The sequence below is a fragment of the Protomyctophum parallelum genome (assembly GCF_964188405.1).
Source record: "Protomyctophum parallelum genome assembly, chromosome: 13".
Taxonomy (NCBI): domain Eukaryota; kingdom Metazoa; phylum Chordata; class Actinopteri; order Myctophiformes; family Myctophidae; genus Protomyctophum; species Protomyctophum parallelum.
The window spans coordinates 31,250,082-31,270,567 of record NC_139708.1 but is presented as its reverse complement, the minus strand read 5'-3'; the positions used below and the strand labels follow the sequence as shown (position 1 = coordinate 31,270,567).

Sequence of the window (20,486 nt, the reverse complement as noted above, 5' to 3'; positions counted from 1 at the left end):
ATTGATTTAGACAACTGTTCAATATTACGTAAATACGTACACACGAAACACATGTCCATCCATGCAAGGAAACCTTTAGACTGCCATATAAAGTCCATTTCAGATGCTTTTTGACAAGTTGTTTCCATTTTTGCATGAGATGATGACAGTAGCTAGCTATACAAATTATGTCGCAGTTCTACTGAAAATAATCGTATGTGCTTTAACAAAGTCCATGTAGTTATAACGTACCCCCTCCCCCCCAAAAAAACATAAACACATTTTTGAGTGGGTGGAGGTCAAATGTAATCAATATTATTTAAATGACAAATAAAAATGAAATAAAAGTAGATGATGAGTGAACGATCTGTCCATTGTTGAGGCTCTCGGGTAAAAAAATTATAATATACCTCAAGAGAACACATTTTTTTGCCTGGGTCGGTTAAGAGGGGTTTCAAATGCCCATCAATAAGGCCTAGAATCTAGATCAAGTGTTGGTGTACTGTTTATCTTCCACTGAGACCCCAGGGCTGAGTTAAGGCTTCCTGCACCTACAGGCTGTTAATAAGGCAAGCCGCTGCCTCTCTAGATCACTCTTCATTATTTGTGACAATTTTGCACCATTTCAACGAGGGGACACATTTAGCAAAGACAATGCAGAAACATGTACGGTAAATTGCATGGTGTTCTATTGCAATACTTGTTGCAACAACAAAAAAAGAGCGCACAAGAGGACACGTACGTACTTAAGGAAATGCATAGAGCGTGTGTGTGCACGGTGTGGAAAAACCAGTCACCCCCACCATGCAACACTCAAAAATGTCATTGGGCATTCCGAGATGTTCTTCAATTTAGAAGCATATTCAAATGTATGTTGCAATTAACTATTAACCCTGGCGTTCCTATTTTGGCCATTATAGGTGAATTTTTTTTAATCTTTTCAAAAATGTCATAGATTTCAAATATTTCCTTGTATTTCCTACAAGCTCACAAAGCGTTGCATCGTATCAGGAACGAGATACTACTATTATTACAAGGGCTGAATAAAACTAGCCCTTTCGATTATGCAAACAAATGATTGGGGGCGTCAGTCAGTCTGACCCTATCGGGTTGTGTGAGCGTCGGGCACACATGCAGTTACGCGTGTCAGTGTCAAGGTTTAGAACGGCACCGCGGGCAGACTGCCAGAGTCTGGAGGCACCACTTTAAGCCTTGCCGATATGAAACGAAAGGAACAGAAAGACGAAAACACACACACACACACACACACACACACACACACACACACACACACACACACACACACATCCCATCTCCCCAGCGGGATCACTCAGGAATACCCATAGAGTAGCTTATAAACTATCAAGGGGGTGGGACAAGAAATGAAGCAGCGATTATAGATTTTCTGTCAGGCCACGAACAAGAGGGTCAGCATGCCAAACACATCAGCATGAATACTGGGAACCCAGCCCAGTAAAAAAGAAAAAAGGTAAAGAAAGAGCAAGAGGAGACAGAGAAAGGGGGTGGGGAGGGGGGACCGTAAGTGCACTCTCGATTCTCTACATAGCAAAGCTTGGCTTCAGCAGCACCAGTCATCCATGAAAAAACGGCTTTTAAAATTCCTGTCAGTGTGGCGCTTTTTGTGTTTCATACAATCACTTATAACTTGCAGGCTGGGAGAGCCCCCAGAGGAACGTAAAGTTAACATAAAACATAAAAGTAGACTTCATACTCAATTAAAGTAATAGAAAACAAATGTTTTCTGTCGTTTAGAAGCCAAAACGTAGGAACCGAGTGGAACTAAAACGGAGACTCGAAGTCTCGTGGGCCTCTCCAACGAGTTTGGATGGTGGTATGGAGGGGACCAACGTGAGGTCCACTGGGGTGTGGGGGACCAACGTGAGCTCCACTGGGGTGTGGGGCAGTACAAGAGGCCGGGCCGCTGGGCTCTTCACCCAGGTTCCCCTCCTGTTCCGTGAGTGTCCCTCACGTATCGTTGAAGGAGAGCTGCCCTGCTTGTTGATGAGAGAAACTATAGCAAGCTTCGTCCAATGCGACTGCACCCAGAACGGGAAGGGTTGGAGTTCAACATTTTAAGAATGAGTCAGTCAAACAACTTCTTGTAGACGAGTGAGCAGCTGATTGGGAAAGCCGAAAAGAGAGAGAGAGAGAGAGACTGTGTGTATTCTCTTAACCACGGTATGACTGTGTAAAAGAAACTAAACTAATTATGTCCATATGACAAAGGGTTGTGTGCCTCCCATGGCCCTGCCTGCTTGGGGCAGTGTCTTTCTGTACGTGTGTGTGTCTGGTGCTAGTAGGGACATACGAAGCGAAGGAAAGAGGAAAAGAGCTCAGGGCAGCTCGTCGCTGTTTGAGGTGTCCGTGTCAGGGAGGACACGCCCCGGGGTGACGATCACCGCCCGCCGCTGCTCGTCCTCGGCACCCTTGCCCTGGTTGCCCTCGATGTGTTGGATTGCCTGGAACAGATGAACAGTGGTGTAAAACAGTGGTTCTCAAACTATTTTCATGTGAAGGACCCCCAAATCACTATTAATTTAACTCAGAGTGTACAAATGGAACCAAATGGACCCTAAAGGGTCCATTTTGTTGATTTGGAAATACTCAAGTAAAGTACAATTATCTCAAAATTGTATTTAAGTACAGTACTTAAGTAAGTTACTTTCCACCACTGCAGATGAAGGGAAGCACATAAGAGATGTTTGGGACATGATCAAGGACGGCGCCCTCTTGTGTTCAGAGACGATAATGGCTGTACTGCTGTGACTTGACAAATTTTGGTCAACAAAATATTTTTTGTACAACTATAGGGCTGGCTTGCAAGACGTAAACAAAGGGATTTTTAAATTGTAATGTAAAATACGAAATTATGAGTGAATGCGAATGTTGCAAAAAACATAAATAAATATTTATATCGTGTTGAGTCTGGCGTAGAGAATTGCATCCTGTGCCAGAAAACTTTCAATAAACTTAAAAAAAGAATTCCGAGATGTAGTGGAGTAGAAGTAATAGTAGTGAAAATTAGAAATACTTAAAGGATCACTTCACCACTTTTCAACTTATCTTCATATAATTGGTCCTCACTAATGTTGATAAAATACCACAATTTGTTTCTACTCAGTCTGTCTCATAGGAGGGCTGTGGGTAGTTCAGCAACCCGTCCACCAGTGACATTTTCTTTTTAAAACAAGATTTAACAATATATATATTTAGGTTTGTGAACCTAATTCATTATTGTATTGCAACTCTTCAGGAATAGAAAGCCTGCAGTTTCTATTAGCTTAGATTCCCCATCGATGATGTCACTGGTGGACGGGTTTCTGAACTACCCTCCTATGAGACATAGGCCGAGTAGGAATAAAATGGTGGCATTTTATCATGAACATTAGTGACAATCACTTATATGAAGGTACGTTGCAAAGTGGTGAAGTGGTCCTTTAACCGTTGGACTGCCACATTTTTGAATGCCAAAAAAATATATATATTTATTTTTCCATTACGTTAATTACTTCAACGGAGTGCTGGACTTTGGCGTTAATTACGTCAAAAGTAAAGTCAAAATACCTCAAAACTGTACTCAAACACAGTACGTGAGTAAATGTACGTAGTTACGTTCCACCACTGAGCGCCGGGGTCTCACCTGAACGATGGTGTCCAGGTTGTGTCTGGATGTGGACACCGCGTTGATGACCGAGGCTGGACCCATGGTTACCACGGTGACGTGATGAGGCTGGGGGGGTTGGGGGGGTGCGGGGACGATGACCGTGGCGTGGTGGGTCGGGGCGGGGGGAGTGTCAGGGGCCACAGCCTGGAGGAGGGGCACAGGCAGAGCACAGGTTAGGGTTAGTGTCAGGGGCCACAGCCTGGAGGAGGGGCACAGGCAGAGCACAGGTTAGGGCTGGACGTCACCGTTACACATTTAAGATGACCACCACACAAATAATTAGGCTTCGTAATCACAAACTGCACGGGGCAGATATGACACATAACTTAGAAATAAAAATATACAAAGAAATCACATTTAAGCATTCTTTTTTATATTTTTCTCTTTTCAAAAACTTTCCAAAACAGCTGATCTACAAGCTGATCTACAAGTGACGTGTTGTAAACTTGTAGATCTGCTATTTCCGCTATCTTTGAAAAATGTAATATGTATGGACATTGTATGGACATTTTTCAACATGGAAACAATTGACGGTTATGCAAAAATAATTGCGATTATCTCAAGTAATTGTGATTATGCAATGTGTATTAATTGTGACAGGCCTAGCACAGCTGCATCATGCTCATGCTCTTCCACTGAACACATTCATGATGTGATTGTTGGGAGCTCTGGCGCCCTCTGGCAACTGCAAAAGATAATGGCTTGTGAGCTTGTAGATAGTCTATTTTCTCAATATTTATCTGTGGAACATCTGAAAGTTGAATGCCTAAACTCCTACAATTCCATGTGCTTATCGGGGTGGGCGGTCTTACAGTTCAAATATGTTTCTTTTTGGGGAGGGTCGAGGCATGAAAATGTTGAGAAGCACTGGTCTAGGTCTAGGACTCTTCATTGGACCTAGGAATCTGGCAGCAGTGCAGCTCTGTTCATTAGCCACTGTGAGGCTGACACTGTGGGCCGTGGCCAATTGATTTGGCATCACCTTCAGTAAGACGCCTGCTGAAATGGGATTCACTGGCTGTCTGTCAGAGTGTAAAGAGATCTGGGAGCTGCTTATTGACTAAACCATAAAAGTGTCTTCGGCTGTTTAGAGCTTAAAACCTGAAACAAAGACATCTATTCCCGTCTAGAGATGTGCCACACTTTAGTGAATGAAGTATTCCAATTCTAGATTGCACTTTGAGGCTAGTAGGGTTATTTTGCAATCTTTAATTAACCTATAACGTAGACTGAATGGTCACTGGATCCCGATTATTCACAGTAAGCATCGTGTGAATATAAACCTGAAAAACCTGGCCACCTGAGAGTACCACAGCTGGTTGACTCTTTTAAGAGAGGACTAAAGACCAAGCTTTTTAACAGCGCATTTTCTTTAGATATACTGGTTTTACGTAAAGGCTTTATGCCTACATGTTTTAAATGTTTTGTTTCAGTTTCTTATAGATCTTTTTAGCGGTGTGATGATTCTTCTTTTATGCAATTGCCTATTGTAGCACTTGAGATTTTCACAAATGTAAAGTGCATTATGAATCAAATACATTATTATATTATTTACACAGTCAGTGTTTTAAAAAATACGTAATAAGGTTTCATTATCTATTCTAGTCCAAGAGGTGCGCGCACATCCAAAAATAATTGTGACGGCTGCTGGATAAAACAAGGACAAGTAGAATAAAAATAAGAGTGCCAGTAGATCACCTTAAAAGCTCTCCAAATAACTCTAGTCACGCCCTGATTGGATCTCACCGATCTGTCAGTCACTCCTCTCCCCCCCAGTGCAGCGCTACGTCATATCATTTGGAGCGACGCCCACCCAGAAGGGTTGACTCCCACTTCTAGGCCAGAGCGGCCAATGCGTTCCTCCAGGCTTTTTTGCGCCGACGAAAAGGAAAGCCTGGTACTGAGGCTAATCATAGTTTAGTACCTGGCACATCTACACAACGCTGTGTTTAATGCATTTTCAGAGAAACGCTGAAATTCAACTGAAGGTACAACCTTCAGTACAACATAAGTGTACACTTTCAGTTTTTGTTTTTCTAACATCTACACATTGTGAGCTATCTGTGGGTTTTGGATGACTTTTTTGCAGCAACCAAATTACAGCAACATATACATATTTGCAATTTTTCCTTTTTCCATCAATGTGGGTGACATACTTCTGCATTGAATTAGTAGCATAATAAGCTTGTTTCTCTCCATTGCCAGTAGCCAACATTCTGTCACCTCCAATTCTGTCTGCGATTACTTATTTTGTATTCAGTATAACAAGATGCCTGTTATATTTTGTGCAGTCATCAGACAACAGAAATATAACACTATGTTAATCACAAGACCTGTACTGTGTTACATGCTATAATGAAACAGAAAATACAATACAGTGGAAAAATACACCAATAAGTCCTCAAAGACAGAATTGAATGCAACAGAATATTGGCTTCTTAACATTGCTGACAATCAGGTCACCTCATGCAGCCAGATGATCAGAGATCTCTGCCTACTGCCTAGTATGTCTGGTAACATCTGCATTGCAGAACAATAGGGCTGTCCTTCATATTGGGATTGTGATATGATTCGTTTTTTCAAAGTAGTGGACGTAGATTCTTGAATTTAGATTCCCCGAGTCATAACAGTCTGATCGCCGATCTCTGATCATCTGCCAGACTGGCAATCGAGAGGGAAAATAATATATGTATGTATGTATGCCGTGTGTTTGGGGGGAAATCCCACAGCCCTACCTTGGGCACGCCTTATCCATTATCCCTAAACATCTTTGCCATATTTTATTCACTCTTGAAAACCATTTTAAAATAGTTCAACTAGCAGATCTACATCTTTTAGATCAGCTATTTGAACTATTTTAAAATGGAAAATAGGTTTAGGGATAAGGGGGTACGGGGGTTGCGCAAGATATGGCAACTAGTATTTTTAAAGGCCCTAAGAACAGGGTTCATGCAGGTATCAGAGGGGTTGGTTCCCTCCCCAGTCTGACCTGTGGGCTGCAGGCTGGGGCCAGGTCTCTCTCCAGCTGCTGCTCATGCAGATGGATGAGGCTCTGCGTCTGAACCTGCTGATCCTGGACCTGCTGGGCAATCACCTTCAGCCTCTCTGGGTACAGCTGCTCATCCAGTGAACGCATCTGGTAGGTATACGTACCCAGCAGGAGACAGAGCTCAGTGTTTATAACCTCGTCCTCTACGAGTTTTGTGTGTGTGTGCAAGCAGTGATACGCGCTTCGATTGAAAACCGCGAGAAAACCTGCACACTTGGACTGTCTATTATGCATGTCTATTATGCATGTCAACTTTTTATATTTTTTTGCTGTAAATTGATGCCTTACTACTTCATCATAAGAGTGTAACAAACTATTTTCACGATTAACCTTTTTAAATAATAAAAAGGAATGTTTTTTGGACATACAAGGTTTCCACCCGACAACAACGATGTACGAGTACGGAACCATAACGAATGCTTTGTGTGTGTCCCACCTGCTCTTCTAGCATCATCCTGACCGAGCGCTCTTTCTCCAACTGCTGTCTCAAATCGATCATCTCCCTCCGCATATCGTCTGTCTTCTCCTCCTCCAGGATGTCTGGTGAGCCAATGCCTTCATCCTTCTCCTCCGCACGCCTCCTCTTTGGAGAGGAGCCACTGAACTCCTACAGGGAGTAGAGGGAGAGAAGGACAGAAGGACAAACAGACTTTAAGCGTAGGCTAAACCAATTTGGACGGCTAACTGCCTACTTGTTTGTTGAGACGCACATTGAAATACTCAAGGGACACATTTTGTCCGTCCTAAATATCTTGCTGTTGTCTATTACCTGGATGAAGCGTTTGAGTTGATTGTTCTGCTGCAGTAGTCGTGTTTTCTCCTGTTCCAGAGTGAAGATATACTCCGCTGTCTGCTGCAGGATGGCAGCCTGGAGTGAAAAGGAGGCATGAGTTACGATGATGATGATGATAATAATAATCTTTAATGTCCCGAAGGATATTCATCCTCACATTCTGTTCAACACCCACAACAAAACAACACACAGCACAGAAAAACGTATCACCCAAGACAATACAAAACATGACGTCCCCACTGTATACAGAACCATCCTCCTTACTATCTTCGGTAACTTTTTTTCTTTAAAAACACATCAAAAATGTAAAATACATCTTCAACAGGATTTTACAGTAAAAGGGCATAACTGTAGCAACAACTCCAACACACCACATACACCCAAGGCGCCGCATCACGTTCTCCACATGCACAACACACTAGGAAAACAAACTGTACAATCTGTACAGACAGACAGACAAACAGGCAGACAGAAGGGGTGATAGAAAACAAGTTAAATTCCTAGTCAAAGGGCCACCAGTGACGCACCTTGCTGAGCTTCTCTCCGTCGCTGTGGGGGATGAGGGTCTTGAGTGACTGGAATCCAGAGTTGATGCTCTGCATGCGCCGCCGCTCATTACTGTTGGCAATCTCACGCCGAATCCGTCTCTCCTGGTCTCGGGCTGTTTCTGGAGTCAGGGGAATGTTGGCCAGGCTGGAGATGGGGAGAGCCAGCAGTCAAGCATGTGGCTAAAAATGCACCAAGGTGGCTTAACAGTTTGACTGCGGAACATGCTAAACCCGACTTTTTCCCCCATTGTCTTTCCTGCGGAACACACTTTGTTTTATATGTTTAATTCTCCGTTTCTTTTTATAACTTCCATGACACGTCACACGTTTGGATCAACTGAACGAAAAAAGAACACTGACGCTCGAATTCTAAGGCTTCTTGGAAACCGAGGGTCAATGCATGGCCGCTTCCTGGTTGATCTGTTCCTTGTTATGTTCTGCATCGCGGTGGTGCATTCCCCGATTCAAACACAAACGATGGGACTATTTTCAGGTGGATTTTCAGTTACAATTGTGACGCCGTGATTCTTCAAAGGTTAGTGTAAACACTGGCAGGGAACGGGAGTTAGCTTTGATTTATAACGCAGTAAATATGTTAATACCAGTAGCTGTTTGTGTTAACCATGTCACCCTAAATAAAATAAAAAGAGGTTTAAGACTGCCCTGACACCCAAAGTAGTGATTATAAAGATTGTCATTACACTACACACCCACAATACTTATATCAACAATGAACAGGATATTTTTCAAAACGTATCCTTGCTTACAACTTGAACAGCTAATTTTGCTGTACTTTATTAGTTGAGACATCATTTAAAGGGACAAGAAATAACGTGATAACGTAATATCATGTTACTCCCATTTGGATGGAAATAATTCAAGGTCAATGTAAATAATTCCAGGACAAGTTCAACGTTATGGGTGTGTGTATTATTAAGATATAATGAAATATTTGCTCTAATTCTCTGTGTCTTAAGCAACACATTCACAAAGGCAATGTTCCAACATTGTATAAATGATATGCATAAATACAGTACACATGGTAACATTCCATACGTACAAGTATGAGTGAAACAGGCATTCTCTTGACTTGAGCTAAAGAAACCCGCTCATAAACAGCAGGCCTGGTAATGCTCAAGCTGCAGAACTGAACTGGGGCTTTTCTCTTTCCAGGTCTAACAATTTGAGAAGAACAATCTGGTGAGTGGTGACCTTCCTAACATCCTCAGTATCAATGGAACTTTTCTAGCAAGGTTCTTATCAGCTGTTTCAATGCAAATATTTGTGCAGGGAGACATGAGAGTAGGACTCCCACGTTGCAGTAGCCCTCAATCGGTGAGGGTTCTCAAAGTGGGGTACGGGGTAAATATTTTATATATATATACATACCGGTATATATATATATATATATATCCCTGGCACCCCTAGAAACATACAACCTTGACATGATAAGGTTTGAGAGCCACTGCAGTAGCCCATTGATTCAAACATCCAAACTGTTTTGCGCTGTGGACAGAAGAAGCTGTCCGCAACTTCTTTTCCGAGTTTTTAGACATCTGGTGGATGGAAAAGAAGCTCCACCTCCACCTCCGCGGACGACTGCCGCAGAGAAGAGCGTTTCCGGGAATCTGGCCGTTGCGCAAGTCGTCCGCGGAAGTGGAGCTTTTTTTCCATCCACCAGCTGTCTAAAAACCCGGTTATTAAATTAAATTGTGTGCATGACAACAGTTTTTCCTTTATATTGTTGATGTTAGAGCATGACCAAAGACAACATTTTCTAAGAACAGATAATAAAGTTTCATCTTAATTGTATCTTTCAACCTAGCCTAGGCCTAGGGCATGCCCCCACAATGCGCACATGAATAGCAGATGGGCTATAATGACCACATGTAGGTATTGGCTCAATTTAAATATTGGGTTGCTGTTTGATTTAACAAGGCTGTCACTAATGTCTGTCTTGATTTAGTGATGACAAAAAAATGATTATGTGATACATACATTTATGTATACTATACATAAATGTACATTGTACCCTCCCGCGCACTCAGATCAGCCAACGCAGGGAAGCTGGAAGTACCCTCACTAAAAACGCCGGGTCAACGCTCCACACGTCCCAAACTCTTCTCCCTTCTGGCTCCAAAACTGTGGAATGCACTTCCCATTGCAGTCAGAACTGCAGCATCACTCCCAATCTTCCGCCGTAGTCTGAATACCCACCTTTTCCGACTCCATCATGGCCCATAGCACTTACCCTACCCCCTTAGATAGCATTTCCGTAGACTTAGATAGCATTTGATACAGACTTATAGCATGTTATGTAGACAGCACTATAATTGCATGGTATATAGTCATAGCACGCCATAGTACATATGTATATCATAGTAGTATATGTATAGTTTCATTATATAGATATTCCACTGTTACTTTCTGGATTTCTGGATTAAGAGCGTCTGCTAAATGCCTAAATTGTATGGGACATATGGACTATATCTGTCCATCATGCAGGCAGAGGTGTGAAACTTTTGTAGTAGCCTACAGTAACACAATAATAATTAATATAAATATTATTAATAAAGAATTAATTATATTGAAATATAAATGAAAACGTATTAGTTGTTTTAGATTATGACTGAGGTCTGGTGCAGCCAGGCATTCCTGGAGTGAGGACTACAATTCCCAGCACTCCGCCACCAGGCAGCAACAGATTCCTCCGCCTCCCCCTCGGAAAAAAAGGTTGCAGACGCATTGACGGGCCTTCCACGACATACACACCCCCTTATTAATAACAGCATATTAATGCATCTGACGATTGCGAAACATCCGACGAAAAGCACAAAACATAGTAAATGGTTTTTAAACGGTTCCAACCAATGCCACATTACTACAGAAGCCAACACCAACAATCGCAAAAAACCCACTTATGGTCTCCTCCGCCATTACAACAATGCGACTTCGCTTCCCCCTCTGCCCGTATGTCCATGCGGCAGCATGGTACAGAAAAGACGCAGTGGAAATGACCCAATAACGCGCCGAAATGGCGAACAATCACCAGTAAAATTGCAAGCCCGTCGAGTGTCGTCTTTTTTGGACACCCGAGTGCGCATTTTCCTTGAAAGTAAACGAAAGCCACCGTGCTATAAACAGGAGAGCAACGCCAGCCCCCCTCATCACTTTTTAGCACAAGCCACAAGCATGGCCGCACTGCCCACAATAACTTCCAGACTACCAACCCAACCAAACCCCCTGCGGTGTTATGCTAAATTAAACCGATGCACAGCGCCTGAATAACGCATTAATGCCACCTTTCCTATTCTTATGCAAATGACAGTGCGTGTGCGAACCACCACGGGGATAATAATAATGAATAATCCACCGGGGATCATGCAACTCTCTCTCTCTCTCCTTCTCGCAGCAGAGTTGCAGCAGCGTGGTGTGTGTATGGAACCACGTGGTTAATGTTTGTTCGCTTCTAAATGTATCGATTTCGCAGTGAAATGTGACCAAGTTACAAGGTGATCATGTATCCAGCGCAGCGAGGCCCCCCTCGGCTAAATGCAGTAAATATCTGGGGTCTACCGTGGGCATTTTGAGGTCCCGCTCTTCGAGAGAGAGAGGGAGAGAGTGAGCGAGTGTGTAATCGTGTACAACAATAACAGATCAGATCAAGCATGTTGCCTCGCCGCCGCCGTCGCTTATGTGCGCGTCCTCACAAACACACACTAGCGCGATCCAGTGATGCACTACTATAATTATTATTATTAATAATAATAATATTAATATTACAGAGGAGTTGATACACACCTACAAAGGCCACCAATCACTTCTTTCTCCGTTTTCCTAAAATGTTGCAAGGAGGGCACCTTCTGAGCTGGTACCATGAAATACTCCATGCTTGCCTCCTATCCAGTTTTGGTCCCCAGGTTCTTGTGGTGGAATAAAAAAAAATTAAAAAATATATATATATTTTTTAAATTAAATCCCTTGATCCCGGTGCGTATTGATTCCTCACGACAGAAGCATGTATAAATCCTGGTGTAGTGGTAGCTGGCTGCTTAGAGTTGTAATGTTACTCGACTTCCAGCTGATGGGGTTCCCTCGTTGTGTGTGGCGCTCTACCTCTCCTCCCCTCTCTCTCTCTCTCTCTTTCTCCCCCTCCCTCTCTCCCTTCCTCACTCTCTCTCCCTCACCCCCCTCCCTCTGAGTGTTTGTGTGGGTGTGCGCGCGCGCGTGTGCGCGTATGTACGTGCATGTGTGTGTATTTGCAGCTGATCGGGTGGCTTTTCAAGGCGGGAAACAGCTGGTAGGAATCACACAGCACTACCACCAAAAAACCTCCCTCCTTCCGCCGTACAGCCAGCCATGGACCGAATGCATGTAAACAAAGGACTATTTAACTTCAACGCACAACGGGTTAATAACACTGTTAGCCGGGTATAATTACAATTGCTAACAAATAATAGTGCACGTGTGAAGGCTATTGTTAAATGCTTTTAATTTTTTGCATGGAGACATTTTTTTCCTTTTCCATTGAAGCTTTCTGATCTTGATGAATGATATACAAGTGTGGGAGTGAATGGGGCGTATTAAAAAGGGGGTTGTCGCTAGTCGCTTGCCAAAAATAACAGATTTACAACAACGCATCGAGGATATTGCCACTCGTCAGCTTGTAAATCTTTTTATTTTTGGAAAACGACACCGTCGTAGACTCTACAACTGGTGTACTAATCATTAATGATGAGGCTTGTGTATGGGGCGTTTACTCGCCTCCGCCGTTGCGATATACCGAGAGAGGGACAAGGGAGATCAGCTGACGGATTGGCAGGCTTTTACAAAACAGCGACAGGCAGCCCAGGGAGGGGTTGGTTATTATGAGGGGAGATCGGAGGACAGCACAAAACAGCTGAACATGTTCACCATTTTGGGTGCAAGAGTAATGCTAGGCTGGACTGTAGGAGCGGCAGACTCAGCGGAGGAGGAGGAGGAGAAATGTGTTACCTAATCGCCAGCCACTTCTCTTCTGCCTTGTGTGAGTGTGCGTGTGCGTGTGCGTGTGTGCGTGTGTGCGTGTGTGTGTGTGTGTGTGTGCGCGCACTGTGCAGCACGCAGACACAGACAGACAGACACAAAATGGGAGCAGTGTTTTTGTACCCGGAAGAAACGTGTGCAGGAGGAACCCAACACAGCTGCTGCATATGATCAGCTGTTACATTGTAACGACATTGTTACACTTTGTTCCTCTTTTCTCGACTTCAAGTTCAAACTTCAAAGCTGTAGGATACAAACTGTCTGTCACACAGTAGATAATGTAACAATAACATCCCACATAAATAAATGATCTTATCCAGATTCATATAAATTTATCACACACACACACACACACACACACACACACACACACACACACACACACACACACACACACACACACACACACACACACACACACACACACACACACACACACACACACACACACACACACACACACACAGAGAGAGAGAGAGAGAGAGAGAATTAATGACCTCATGTTTGGAGCCTTGGAGGTTCAGATTCAGAATCAGAAATCAGAATGCCCACGAGGTGGATCCCATTCCCTACATTGGAATCGGCTGTATGAGTCTGTTCCATACCCTCTAGTGGCAGCACTGTGAAATGCACATGTTATCCTAAAAGTATATGGACACTGATTGATATTTCCCCTAACCTAATGTTATGTTAAAAGCTATGACGCTGAATACGAAGTAGCCTATATTGGTTTGATGTAATTTCAAAGGCATTTTCAGTAATTATAGGCAGCGACACAATAATTAATTTTTATTTTCAGACTAATTCTATGACTAATATGACAACTGAATAATTAAAGCTGCACTATGTAACTTTCCTTTTCTACCCTGAATTTGAAGTCCTGGCAGTGGTGCAACCACTCCTACAACCAGCAATGTCCGTGCCTATGTGACTTCTGTCAAATGGAACACAACCACCCTAAAGACTAATCATTGTGTATATTCCTGCACTATACCTGCATCGAGTGACCTTGGTACATAGAATTTGATCTATTGAACATTCTGACCTTCAAATGTACATAATTTTCGTTTTGATTGTATTGCTGTATTGTTGTATTGTTCTTTCTGCTTTGGCAATGTAAACGTAGGTTTTCTCATGCCAATAAAGCCCTTTGAATTGAAAATTGAATTGAAATTGACTACCTATGTGGCCATGAGCACGAGTATAGGGTCCACCAAAATCTCCCGGAGGGGGCGTTAACATATGTGTCACGTGGTAGCGGCCACCATGTTGGCAGGCATTTCTCGTTTGTTTACAGTCAGCGACCATCCGTGTGCGTTCTAATTTTAACACCAGAGGGAGTTCAACGAGCTCGTTCCTGGCGACAACACAGTGAGCCAACACCAGGATGGAAAGAAAAAACGTCGGCCTTTGACATACCTTGCTTACAAGGACAAGCTTAACCAGTGTTGGGCAAGTTACTTTGAAAGCGTAGCTTGTAAAGCTACAAGTAGCTCACCATGGCAGTAGCTTGATCAAGCTACATAGCTACCCCTGGAGAGATGTAGCTTGTAAAGCTACAGCTACATGGAAAAAGTAGCTCAAAGTAGCTCAGCTACTTTTTATTTTTCAGCGTTAAATTCTGAATGTACATGCAGGAGACCCCTCCTCCCCTCTGGGAGACCCCTCCTCCCCTCTGGGAGACCCCCCCACCCTGCTCCCCTCGGGGAGACCCCTCCTCCCCCTGCTCCCCTCTGGGATTCCCCTCCCACCCTGCTCCCCTCTGGGAGACCCCTCCTCCCCCTGCTCCCCTCTGGGAGACCCCCCCACCCTGCTCCCCTCTGGGAGACCCCTCCTCCCCCTGCTCCCCTCTGGGAGACCCCCCCACCCTGCTCCCCTCTGGGAGACCCCTCCCCTCTGGGAGACCCCCCCACCCTGCTCCCCTCTGGGAGACCCCCCCACCCTGCTCCCCTCTGGGATTCCCCTCCCACCCTGCTCCCCTCTGGGAGACCCCTCCTCCCCCTGCTCCCCTCTGGGATTCCCCTCCTCACCCTGCTCCCCTCTGGGATTCCCCTCCCACCCTGCTCCCCTCTGGGATTCCCCTCCTCACCCTGCTCCCCTCTGGGATTCCCCTCCCACCCTGCTCCCCTCTGGGAGACCCCCCCACCCTGCTCCCCTCTGGGAGACCCCTCCTCCCCTCTGGGAGACCCCTCCTCCCCTCTGGGAGACCCCTCCTCCCCTCTGGGAGACCCCCCCCACCCTGCTCCCCTCTGGGAGACCCCCCCACCCTGCTCCCCTCTGGGAGACCCCTCCACCCTGCTCCCCTCTGGGAGACGCCTCCACCCTGCTCCCCTCTGGGAGACCCCCCCACCCTGCTCCCCTCTGGGAGACCCCTCCTCCCCTCTGGGAGACCCCTCGACCCCTCCTCCCCTCTGGGAGACCCCTCCTCCCCTCTGGGAGACCCCCCCCACCCTGCTCCCCTCTGGGAGACCCCCCCACCCTGCTCCCCTCTGGGAGACCCCTCCTCCCCCTCTGGGAGACCCCCCCACCCTGCTCCCCTCTGGGAGACCCCTCCTCCCCCTGCTCCCCTCTGGGAGACCCCTCCTCCCCTCTAGGAGACCCCTGCTCCCCCCTGGGAGACCCCTCCCACCCTGTGATACCAGGGCCAATCAGAGGCCAATTAGAGGCAGCTGTCAAGTGCTGATATGCCCTCAAAGCAATCAGAAAAAGGAACAGTCCTTGATTTTTCAAAGGGGGTTCTAGTACAAGAATTAACACAGCAACCAATGGTCAAAATTAATATATTTCTTTCATGTTATTGCCCAAAATTGTAGCTTGTAACTTGAGTAGCTAAGCTACAAAAAATGACCCAAAAGGTAGCTGAGCTACTTGACGAGGTACACAAATATGAATGTAGCTAAAATACCACAAGCTACAGCAAAATGTAGCTCAGCTACGTAGCTCAGCTACATGTAGCTTAATACTCCCCAACACTGAGCTTAACTTTGAGGAAAAGGAGCGTTACCTCAACAAAATCAAGGATATTGACGGTCTCAACCCCTATGAACACACTGACTGAACAGAGGATTCGATCTTCTACCACCACTAATGCGACTACATTTAATGCTTGTCCTTGTAAGGTATGTCGAGGCCGACGTTTTTTCATTCCATCCTGGTGTTGGCTCACTGTGTTGTCGCCAGGAACGCCAGGTCGCTGACTGTAAACAAACGAGAAATGCCTGCCAACATGGCGGCCGCTACCACGTGACACATATGTTAACGCCCCCTCCGGGAGATTTTGGTGGACCCTATATGACGTATTAGTACCAGTAGGGGGCGCCAGAAACAGAGAGAGTGATAGTGCTGCTGTGTTGCCTGCTTATGAGAGAGAGAGAGAGAGAGGGGGTGGTGGGGGGGAGGAGTTGCACCACTCAGTTCACACGGGTGTGATTTGTTTTTACTATTGAGCTCAGAGTTAATAGAGCCTGCCTGCTTGCTCAGGGAATACATTGAATCTTGACCAAGTCGAAAATTCATGTCAGATCCTGTGTCTAGGTGAGACATGACTTTGACACAAGCTAATTGTCTAAATAGAAGAGCAGGGAGACTAAATACAACCACACCAATTGTATAAGTTAACATTAACATACACTATACAGATTGGACAAAATTACATTAAAATCATACTAAACCTTCGTTAAAATCTACCTAACCTCATATAAATTAGAGTTGTGTTTATCTGGTTCAAGCTCTGACAGAACACTTCACGTTTGGATATTGATGATGATAATAATACAATAATAATACAATCATTGATACATTTCTTTACAGCAGTTCTTCAAACAAGCCTTTGAGGGCAATCCAGAGCGATTTACAGTATAACAAGAACATCACATGGGAATACCTCAAATAGGCCTTCATAGAAATAGTCATCAAGGATCATAAGTATATAAGCTTAGAATCCATCAGTATAATATCTATGCAATGAATATGAGTAACTTGAGTGCTATTTCTATTGTCTACATAATATGCTATCTAAATTACACAAGTTTAGCCTTTGCATATACGCCTGTAAGGCTGTTGATGTTAATCATGTTATCTAGGGATATAGACCTTTTCAAAAAAACATGATAGCATTTGCCACCTTGAATGTCCCTCAGTGCAAATTCTGTTCTGGGCCTATAGACTAATGAGCCTAGTGCAAGAAATCCACTGATCGAAACATCAGCTGATGTCTGACTACAATCAGCCTTTATTTTAAAGGAAGGAATTAATTACAGAACCCCGATGACTATATATGCTATATATGCTGCTACTGAACTGTCAGTGATGGAAACATGGTTACTGTATGGACTGGAGGACGGGTGCAAAAAGGAGACTACCGCTATTGCTTTATGGCGACCAGGTCGCAGTTTACTATGAAAACCTGTGTCCGCCGCGTCCGTTATGCATTGTGAGACACACTCCATACATGGCCAATGTTCATGTCCATATGTTGATCTGACCTCATCAAACCCTGTACACTCAAGACACGCTCCATATATGACCAGTATACAGAATTCATTCCATGTTGAACTGACCTCATCAAACCCTGTACACTCAAGACACGCTCCATATATGACCAGTATACAGAATTCATTTAATGTTGAACTGACCTCATCAAACCCTGTACACTCAAGACACGCTCCATATATGACCAGTATACAAAATTCATTCCATGTTGAACTGACCTCATCAAACCCTGTACACGCAAGACACGCTCCATATATGACCAGTACAGAATTCAATTTCATTTTGAACTGACCTCATCAAACCCTGTACACGCAAGACACGCTCCATATATGGCACGTGTCATGGAGAAGACTGGATCATCACCTAGATCTGCATATATGAAGCCGGCCAGCAACTCTACATCTGACCTCACGGACACCAGATGAATAGATTTAACTCCTGCTTCTTAACTGTGCTGTATTAAGAAGCGCTGTTGTTTCAGCCTTTAGGGTGAGGTCACTTCTCGCCCTCTGGGCGTCTTACTGGTAGTATCCTGAGTGTGTTTGAATTCTCAATTCAGTAATGTTATATACTATATTCACAAAATTAGACTAGACACATGTTGTCAGTGTCATACTGTGTCTTTGATGAAAATTAAAAGCATAACCAATATAGTCTACAGATATTATTATATATAAGGCCTGCAATGCAGGTAGTGTTGGATAGAAACGTATTAAGTATACCTTTACTCAGCACTGTACTATACTCAAGTACATTTTAAGGTATATGTTTACTTTACTAATTGCGTACCGTATGTCCAATTTTCTCAGAAGCAAATACTTGTAGCTATATACTTCAGAGTCAACCTTCAGTTACAAGTTACTGTGTAGATAGAGTATTATTATAATACATACATTATTATACCCTACTATTAAATACTACTACTAAAATAGCAGGTCTGCAAGATCACAGCACGCCAAAGGATTTTTGACAAAATTTGAAAATAATGTGCAGAATTTGCAGATATACTTTTGTACTTAAAGTTTTACTTGAAAACTGAGTATTTTCATATTGCTGTTCTGTAGTTTTACTTTAGTATAGATCTGAGTTCTTCCACCAGTGCAGGTCATTATAGGAGGACAGGGCAGACTCCCCCAAAGCCATACTGTTGATAAACACACAAACTACACTGTTTGTGTACAGTATATGCTATGTGGATTTGTGTAGGCTACTGTAACTGTATACACTTATTGTAATAATTTGCATGTACGTCTCCTGTGCCTGCATGTGGTACACTATGTAGCCATCCTGTACTGGATTAATTCCAACAGCCTATACTGTGTGGCAATAAAAGAAAACCTTTGGCATTTAATACACAAAAGACAATTAAAATGCTGTAGGCCTATAAAACAAAACGCACAACACATGGCTTAGCCTATAATGTGGCCTAATCTTACAGTAAACAACAGGTGCCTTGCTTTTTCAAATGTATATTTTTGGAGCTCGAAATATGTCTTGTCTATTGTATGTATGTTATTTCTTACTTATTTCTGCAATGTTTTTTCCCTGCCTACATCATTATTAGACTTAAAGGCTTAATTGTTGAATGTTTAAGCATGCAATGACCATGTATTCAAGATATTTTGGACAAAATAGCCAATTTAAATACAAGTGCCCATGCATCTGACCTGTATCTAGCACTATAATAATGCTCGATCATTGATTGATTCACAGTATGTAGAATGGGTACATTTCAAACGAAAGCACAAGTCAATACAAAAACTGGACAAAACCATGAAACCATTACATCAGGGTCCTCCATTTTCAATTCATCAGAACATTCAAAGACATGTATACAAATACCTAATACACTAGTCGTGTATTATATTTGTGCGTCTTCTGATGCAACTCAAATCTATTGATCAATGATGATTTATCATCATTGATCTATTGATTTGAGTTGCAGTTGCACAATGTGTGGCCCTTCGCTTTATTACTCCTTTATAACTCCTAATTCGAGGTATTATGTCCCTCTGGAAGGAGAAATTACCACTGGGTCTGCAGGGCCTGCTACAGCTGGCCATGAGGCAGAAAACTGGAGAAAAAAACAACAACGCTCACTTTTATCCAAAATAAAATATGACAGCCCGATTCTTTACTGCAAATGTGTCAGATACAGTGACTAGTTAAGATATTCGAAACTAAGTCGAGATGTTGTCCCGCTTTGTCCGGACAGGCCAGTTGGAGTTTTTATATTATGTTTTTACTTACTTGTGGAGTGAGCAGTGAGGACAGGGACACAGGGGAGGGAGGGAGGGAAGTGGACTTTTTGGGTCAGAGCCGAGGACTGCCCATCGGTGGTGGTGGAGGGGCGGAGCAGCAAGCATGCGCTGAGCTGGCAGAGTCTGGGGCTGGGAGAGACGGAGACACGGCTGGCTCGGCTCCGGGTGGTGCGCTGCTGTCTGCTCTTCAGACGGACGCGGGGACGGGAGACCACCGCAAACACTCAACGCCTCCTCCAGTCCAGTAAAGCCCACCGAGGCGAGACACTAGCGGAGAAAAGAGAAGCGAGACACCGAGAAAACTAAAAAGGACAACATCCCCGCTCGGCGCTCTGAATCTACGGGGAGTCGGCATCTGGAAAAGAAGAAGAAGAAGAAAGAAGGGGAGACCCCCCCTTCGTGACATCTCTCCCGGTCTGAATTGCCCAGCGCACCCCTCCTATGCCCCCAGGAGACGACCACCCATAGAAAACCCCCCACTTGACCAGCGTTGCCATTAAGCGATGCGTTTTTTTTAAATCTAGAAACAAATCAATTCATTTTTGATGCACAACGTAACCGGTGGTCTTCGTCTACTCACGAGGTTTTATTTTGGGTGTTTACACTTTTTGACGGTTTCTGGTGGCATGAAGATCATCATTCCACGGCAACTGAC

At 44.0% G+C, this 20,486-nt stretch overlaps 1 protein-coding gene across 4 annotated transcripts; it reads right to left on the bottom strand.

Moving 5' to 3' along the window:
• Positions 1-1,846: 1,846 nt before the first annotated feature.
• On the bottom strand, positions 1,847-20,480 carry tfap4 (transcription factor AP-4 (activating enhancer binding protein 4); the record flags this gene model as incomplete). 4 transcript variants are annotated; one of them, XM_083779813.1, is made up of 7 exons in its annotated part: positions 19,821-20,480; positions 8,034-8,199; positions 7,483-7,581; positions 7,150-7,320; positions 6,654-6,800; positions 3,641-3,808; positions 1,847-2,459 (listed from the first exon to the last, which is right to left on the bottom strand). In XM_083779813.1, the coding sequence occupies exons 1-7, from the start codon at positions 19,934-19,936 to the stop codon at positions 2,334-2,336; spliced, it is 993 nt and encodes a 330-aa protein (XP_083635939.1). In that variant the 5' UTR covers positions 19,937-20,480. The 4 variants fall into 4 exon arrangements, with proteins under 4 accessions (XP_083635939.1, XP_083635940.1, XP_083635942.1 ...); XM_083779814.1 differs by lacking the exon at positions 19,821-20,480 and adding an exon at positions 11,856-12,142; XM_083779816.1 differs by lacking the exon at positions 19,821-20,480 and adding an exon at positions 11,915-12,142.
• Positions 20,481-20,486: the final 6 nt, after the last annotated feature.